At 44.8% G+C, this 6602-nt stretch overlaps 1 protein-coding gene across 1 annotated transcript; it reads right to left on the bottom strand.

Moving 5' to 3' along the window:
* Positions 1 to 91: 91 nt before the first annotated feature.
* arl6ip1 (ARL6 interacting reticulophagy regulator 1) lies at positions 92 to 6594 on the bottom strand. Its single transcript, XM_079233331.1, has 6 exons — positions 6474 to 6594; positions 5616 to 5749; positions 5017 to 5136; positions 3404 to 3521; positions 2994 to 3078; positions 92 to 2143 (listed from the first exon to the last, which is right to left on the bottom strand). The coding sequence occupies exons 1-6, from the start codon at positions 6507 to 6509 to the stop codon at positions 2025 to 2027; spliced, it is 612 nt and encodes a 203-aa protein (XP_079089457.1). The 5' UTR covers positions 6510 to 6594; the 3' UTR covers positions 92 to 2024.
* Between the last annotated feature and the right edge of the window lie 8 nt (positions 6595 to 6602).

Raw genomic sequence — 6602 nt, 5'->3', positions numbered from 1 at the left:
ATATTTAAATACATGTATTTATTTGGCACAATTCACACAGGCGGCAGATGCAAAAAATACATAAACCAATTCAGAAGCAATGTTTGTTTTTATTAGGGTTAAAATAAAAGTGCTTATTAACTATATTAAACAGAGGAAACGTTAAGAAACCATTTCACTGAATGAAAGCCTTCCATGAGAAATATAACTTCCATATTAAATGATAAACAGAATATATTAGAGTTATGTGGAAGCTCTTCATTGATTTAACAGAAGAAAAGCTTTTAGAAGGTTTAATTTTCTTCTATATTTAGATGACTTATTATATTCTGCATTTAAAATGCTTATTTGTCATCTAATCCAGATTCTCAACCTTTCAGTGATGTATCCCCTGTGAAATATTGTTTTCAGATGAGGACCCCCAGACAGTGCAAAGCATTTTCGGTTGAAAAAAAGATGTAATACACAGCGCTGTGGCATCAGTGTCTGATTTAATATGATATATACACTATTCAGTTTATGAACTAAAGTGGATGTAAGAACAGTCCACTCATTTTTGGTTTTCAAAAGGATTATTGATAAAACAATTTTTGGGGGTTACAAGTGTGAATGAAATGTATGCATACGGAAGAGATATATATTTTTCTCTTCATTTCAAATGAATTATCTGATTTAATTGATAATAATTTAGGAAAGGAATATATAACCACTTTCTGCTGATTGACTGAATAAAAACACATACTTATATTTTATTAAAAAAACAATTTCTAAAGGATTTTTTTTTAATGGATGCTCATTTTAAATATAATTTAGAAAAATCTCACGTACCCAGAGAATCACTGATCTAATAAACAGCTTTGTTTTCTTTCTTTTTGTCAATGCAGCAATAATAAATCCCGTTAAACATGTTAGAAGCTTTACTCCATGGTGTTAAAGTAGATATTGAACGTAGAAAATCTGAATTTGTTTAACGAGCTCATTGCTGCCCTCCAGAGGGACACAAGGGAATATTTAAATTTAAATCAAACTTTATTCATTTTCTTACATAACTCCAATAACGACAAAAAAAATGAAATCAGTTGAAAAGACGTAAACAAACCAGAAAGGATGAGATGAGGAAAGAACATAAATAAGAGAGGAGAAGAGGGCGTCGCCGAGTGAAGGAAATACATGTGGGTCTATTTACAGAAACCCCGCCCACAAGGTCATCGAGGGGGCGGAGCTACGAGACCCCGCCCGCCATATCATAGAGAGGAGCTAAAATACCCCACCCACCAGCTAATAGAGGGAGGACCCAAGTGACCCCACCCACCATGTTATAGAGGGAGGAGCTAAGAAACCCCACCCATCATATCATGGGGAGGAGCTAAGGAACCCCACCCATCATATCATGGGGAGGAGCTAAGGAACCCCACCCACCAGATCATGGGGGCGGAGCTAAGAGAGCAGAGTCCGGCTAGCAGCAGGCTTACGTCGAGAAACCGTTAAACTCAGCAGGAGCTCAACTTTAAATCCAGTTTTGTTTCAGCATTATCCTTTTAAATACAACCAAAGCAGAAGAAGCAAATACTGGAACACTTATATGACCCGTTCCTAAAGTGACCAAAAATAAAATACTGTGAGGAATTCATCAGGGTTAAAATGATGCAGCAACGCTACAGAACTGCTCAGTAGTCTTTGTCCAAGTAGAGGGAGGGGCTTAAAAGCATTACTGACATCTTAAAATGAAGCACTAAGAAACAGAAGGGAGACAGTGTGTGTGTGTGTGTGTGTGTGGTTCAGTGCTGTGACATTAAGAGAACCGTCATGTGATGACTCATGCATGGCAGAGAAACTCTAAAGAAAAGAAGAAAAAAAAGTGGGCGGTAAAGTTTCTAATGGTGGCGAGAGAAATTAAACTCATTTAACGTGATTTAAATAAAAAAGGTGCGTCTCGCTCCGAGGCAGAGACGGAAGAAGCCGGAGGCTCTTTTCTTCTCTCCAGCGCTCCTCTCCCTTTTCTTCGCCACTTCCTGTCGCGGTTCATCTGGCCGTCTCTCCTCCGGCTACTCGTTCTTCTTCTCCTTCTGTTTGAGCAGTTTGTTGATCTCCCTCTTGGCCATGGACGCGTACTTGGTGATGACGCCGTGCTGGTTCAGGCCGGGCAGCAGCAGCAGGAAGCTCACTGCAGAACAACAAGCCACAGGAATGTTGGTCTACGTTTTAAAAGCTCTCCAAATAAATAATACAAAAAAAAGACATGAAACACTGAGCCGGGCCAGGCGGCTGTAACTCGGGGCTCCAGGTGTTGCTCAGCAGGAAGCTGATGGGAGCAGAAACACTTTGCACATGTTCAACTGCTCGGTTACAACATGCAGCTGAAAGCTGCGACTGAAAATTAAATGCATTAAAACTCCCTTCACGCGATTAAACCGTTTCCCTTGTGGGAATAATAATCAGGGTTCATCCACATTCTGACCAGTGGATTTCCATGACAAACATTTAGTGAAATCTGGGTGTAAACAGTAAAAAGTGAGTAAATGTAGAATTTAAACTAACAATGAGAATACAAAGCATACAGTAAACCTTAAATGACACAAATGAATGAGACAATAGTTTGATTAAAAGAATAAACATTTATATTGAAGCCTGTATGTATGCCTGCTTATATTTTGAAAGTCTCTTTTAAAAGCATATTAATTATTTCAAACTCAGCATAAATGAACGTCATGAACACATGAATATAACACATTTACATGAACACATGAATATAACACATTTACATGACTTCTACAAAGACCAAAAAGTGTTTCCTGACTTTGGCTGATCAAAGCTTCATTTTCCAGATAAGCCTCTCGTATCAATGGATTTAATTTTTCATTCATTAAATAATAATCTGTGGATTTAAAATATTAAAGCGTATTATATATTTAAACATACATGTTGGACTAGAGTTTAATCCGGTTCAGGCCGGCTACACAGAGTGAAACCAGCTCATCGTACAGGTTGAGGAGACGATGCGTTCAGGTACTCACCGATCAGGTAGGTGAGGAACAGGTTGTGCACCTGCTGTCCGATCCAGGCCACGGCCAGCAGGCTGCTGATCACGGAGGCAAAGTACTGTGGGAGCAGGAGGTGAGTTACAGTCAGCCCACAGCTCAACAGAGAGCACAACACTTGCATCATAAACACTCCTCAAGTCATTGAAGGAAGCAACAAAGCAGCCATTGAATTTAAAAAAAAAAGAAAAAAAAGTGATTTAGCGGCATGTCTGACCCGGTTATCACAGTGACCCAGTTTGAGGTCTAAGTGGAGCAGCAAAGCCAAATCAGCTGAGGATTCGTTATCTGGAGCACAGAATCATCTCCTGGACTAACGGCCTGAAGGCTGCTTCACGGCAGAAGGTTTAGGTTCAGCTTCTTCATGCCTCTCACATGTCACCTACCATCTTGGGCTTCTCCTCCTTGAGGGCGCAGAGTCTCTTCCACCAGCCCACCATGCGGCGCTGCGTCTTCACCAGGTTACCGCAGATCTCGTGGAAGCGCTGCTGCTGCTCGCTGGTCCTGTTCACAGAGAGAGGGAGAGATCAAGGACGAGACCAGAGACACAGAGCGGCCGCATGCTGGCAGAGGGTGTCCTCTAGTGTTCACTAAAGCAGACAGGGTTGTTCACTATAGAGGGGCGTTCACTAATGTTCACTATAGAGGGGCGTTCACTAAAGCAGACAGGTTGTTCACTAGTGTTCACTAAAGCAGACTGAACAACAAGCCCTCTGGCTGCTCGTCAGGCGGAAGCATCAACGCCGTGTGGTTTGTCACATCAGGCCCGCGTGCCTCACTTAGAACTCTTTGATAGAGGAAGTAAACAAGTGTTGCATAGGAGATAACAACTTTTAAGTTCCTCGGTCATACTGGCCAAAACTGTTAGAACGTGTTCAAGTAAAGAAGACTCATTTTAATCGCGTTTTTAGCAAACTCAATTGTCCAGACATTTTATGATATTAAACTGCTCATTTTGTCGATGAGACAGAACGAGTTATCTGGAGATGTCAGTGTGGTCTCTGAGATCCTGATGCCATGTTTCACCATGTCACGAGACTGAAGCAGTCTAACCCAAAGGGCCTGAACCCTCCTGTGCCTGTTGGGTGACGTACGGCTGCAGGGATTCAACGCTGCAAGACGAGAGAAGCCGGGGAAAGTGGCCTTTATTTTCTGCCCCGCCATCTCCCCTATTTCTGTCCTTGTTGTCATGGAGCCAAACAGACCGATAGCTTGTTAAGCCCCGCCTCCTGTGCCGCCGCAGGTTCAGCAGCAGCCGGGGCGACGCCGCATGTTCTCAAAGGATCTGGATCCGACCCACAGATACAGAGAGTCACTGCTGGCCTACATCCAGAAATACAAAGCTGCCTTTAAACCCAGGCGTGTGACTTGTTAGTTCCCATCCCCCGAGTTCATGTCCTCCACAGCTAAGCCCCGACAACACGCTGCTGCTTTTAACCAGAAAACATCAACTCGCCACTTGAATATTTATCTTGAAAACTCATTGGGTACGAATCCGACCTAACCGGGTCGAGCCCTGCTGAACCCGGGTCACGTTGAGACGCTGAAGGCGTCCGGTGGAGGAGAGGCGGCCAACAGACGGTGCCAACGCAGGCTGTTACTCGATCCCGGGTGTCTGTTGTCACCATCAGCTGAGAGAAGGAGCCGGTCAAAGCTCCTTGATGCAGCCTTATGCAAAACTATACAATGTGTTCTCCTATACAAGCTCTTTACATTTAGTTCCTGCTGGTTCTCAGTCCGTCTGCAGACAGAACTGGATGCAGCAGCGAGAATACAGAAGAACTATTTAGCCGACGCTGCGCAAGAAGGATTTATGTCTTGTTTTACTCCTCAGATCTGTTCGTTGGACAGCTGCCAGGACTTTCTATTTTTAAAGTTAGACACAAAGAACACCCACATCCCAGAGAGCGGCATATTGGTCTAGGCAGGTGGAGGAAAGTGCAATAAAAACAGTTTTAGAGGTGGGAAAGAAACAAGATCGTGACCGTCATGCTCTCACCATTTGTTGGCGCCGAAAACTCGGGGAGCGAGGGTGGGCACCAGGTAGTCCGCTAGGCAGAGCAGCATGACGGCGCAGGAGAGCCCGGTCAGCACGGACGGATCCAGGTAGTAAATCAGCCTGAGGAGGAAGAAGAGGAAGAGGAAGGAGCAGTTAGTTGTGGTTCAGAACCAGAGCCTCAGTTCAAAAGCTCACAATGCAATTAAGATCATTTTTATCTGTGTTCTTCTTAGTTTATAACGGTTTCCATGCAGCTGCTTGTCATGTTAAGACTCCGACACTGTAACGTCTTCAAAGAAAGTGAAATGAGTGCGTATTAAACTGAGGAGGGTGGTGCATTTGGGTAAAAAGGAAAGCATTGAGTTAGCAAAAAGGCTCCCAGCACCCTAACAGTGTTCTAGTCTACAAAGTTATTCAAGCAGACTAGTTCTAAATGGACACGGTTACTTCTGGCTTTGGTTTTAAATGAGGGAACGCAAACACAACCTTTGAAACCCACGTTAGCTCCGTTGATGTAGAAACGTCTGGCTACAGGTACGCCTCACTGACACTGCATGACATCTGTGTGTGTGTGTGTGTGTGTGTGTGTGTGGACTCACATGAAGAGCACGGTGGTGGCCCCGATCAGGGCTCCGGGGAACCAGGGCTTCTCCCAGCGCAGGACTCGGTCCCCGGCCAGGATCACCTCGCCCCAGCCCTGCAGCTGCTCCTCCAGCTGGGCCGTTTCCTGAGCCTGAACCAAACACACACGTTACCAACAACCACATGACAGTGCTAAAACAATGATCAAGAACAGCAGAGAGAACGGGTCCATCTAGAGAAGCCGAGGACAGCAGTCTGAAGGCAAAACCATTCAACTCTATTGAACTAATTCACCATAAACTCTTTATCAGTTAGGTAAGCTGTCCTGGAGACGTGAGAGTCAGAGGCTTTGTGATTCACTTTTATTAGACAAAAAAGGGACTTGACAGGGGTTTCGAAGTTAATTGTAGTTAAAGGTTCAAGTCCATTACATTCTCCACCTGGACAATAGTTTAATCTGCTTGTAAAATGAGTTTATTCTGTTGGTAAAATAGTTTAGTCTGTTGGTAACAAAGAGTTTAATCTGCTGGGTGATAACAGGGTGAGGGTGTGGCTGCCTCTGTCAATAAGCAAGGCATTGATATGACTGTGCAGCACGAGCCTCGTCACTCCTGGAGCTAACTAGCTAGCTAGCTGACGTCAGTCCCACCGAGCGGCGGCCGGTTTACCGGGGAGACTGCCCGTTAGCTCCCCGTTAGCTCCCCGCTAGCTCATCTGCTACTTCGGAGGCTCGACGTCCGCGACTGAACACATGGAGCTAGAAACTAGAATAAAAAGGGCCGTCCGCGCCACAGGGCTAGCCGTTAAGCTAACGTCACGGGTACTTTGGAGCCCAGCTGTCCGGTAAATACGGGAAAACACGGGCAAATACTCACGAGCATGTTGGCGCTCTTGTTGTCGCCGTCAGCCATGGTCTCTGGTAGGTTCTGTTGTGTGAGTCGGTTCGTTGTTCACCAGGTAGCGGCCCACAGCGCAGCAGCTAGCACGCCTCCTTTCTGGCACTG

Source organism: Taurulus bubalis, assembly GCF_910589615.1.
Source record: "Taurulus bubalis genome assembly, chromosome: 17".
In the NCBI taxonomy this organism is placed as follows: Eukaryota; Metazoa; Chordata; class Actinopteri; order Perciformes; family Cottidae; genus Taurulus; species Taurulus bubalis.
The sequence above is the reverse complement of the archived record's forward strand: the minus strand, read 5'-3'. Positions and strand labels throughout refer to the sequence as shown.

Excerpts from the sequence above, each read along its gene's own strand:
- arl6ip1 (XM_079233331.1), bottom strand. The coding sequence starts at position 6,509 with ATGGCTGACGGCGACAACAAGAGCGCCAACATGCTC. Across the intron at positions 5,750-6,473 it reads ACAAGAGCGCCAACATGCTC|GCTCAGGAAACGGCCCAGCT; the intron begins GTGAGTATTTGC and ends TGTTTGGTTCAG. Across the intron at positions 2,144-2,993 it reads GTTCCTCACCTACCTGATCG|TGAGCTTCCTGCTGCTGCTG; the intron begins GTGAGTACCTGA and ends GTTGTTCTGCAG.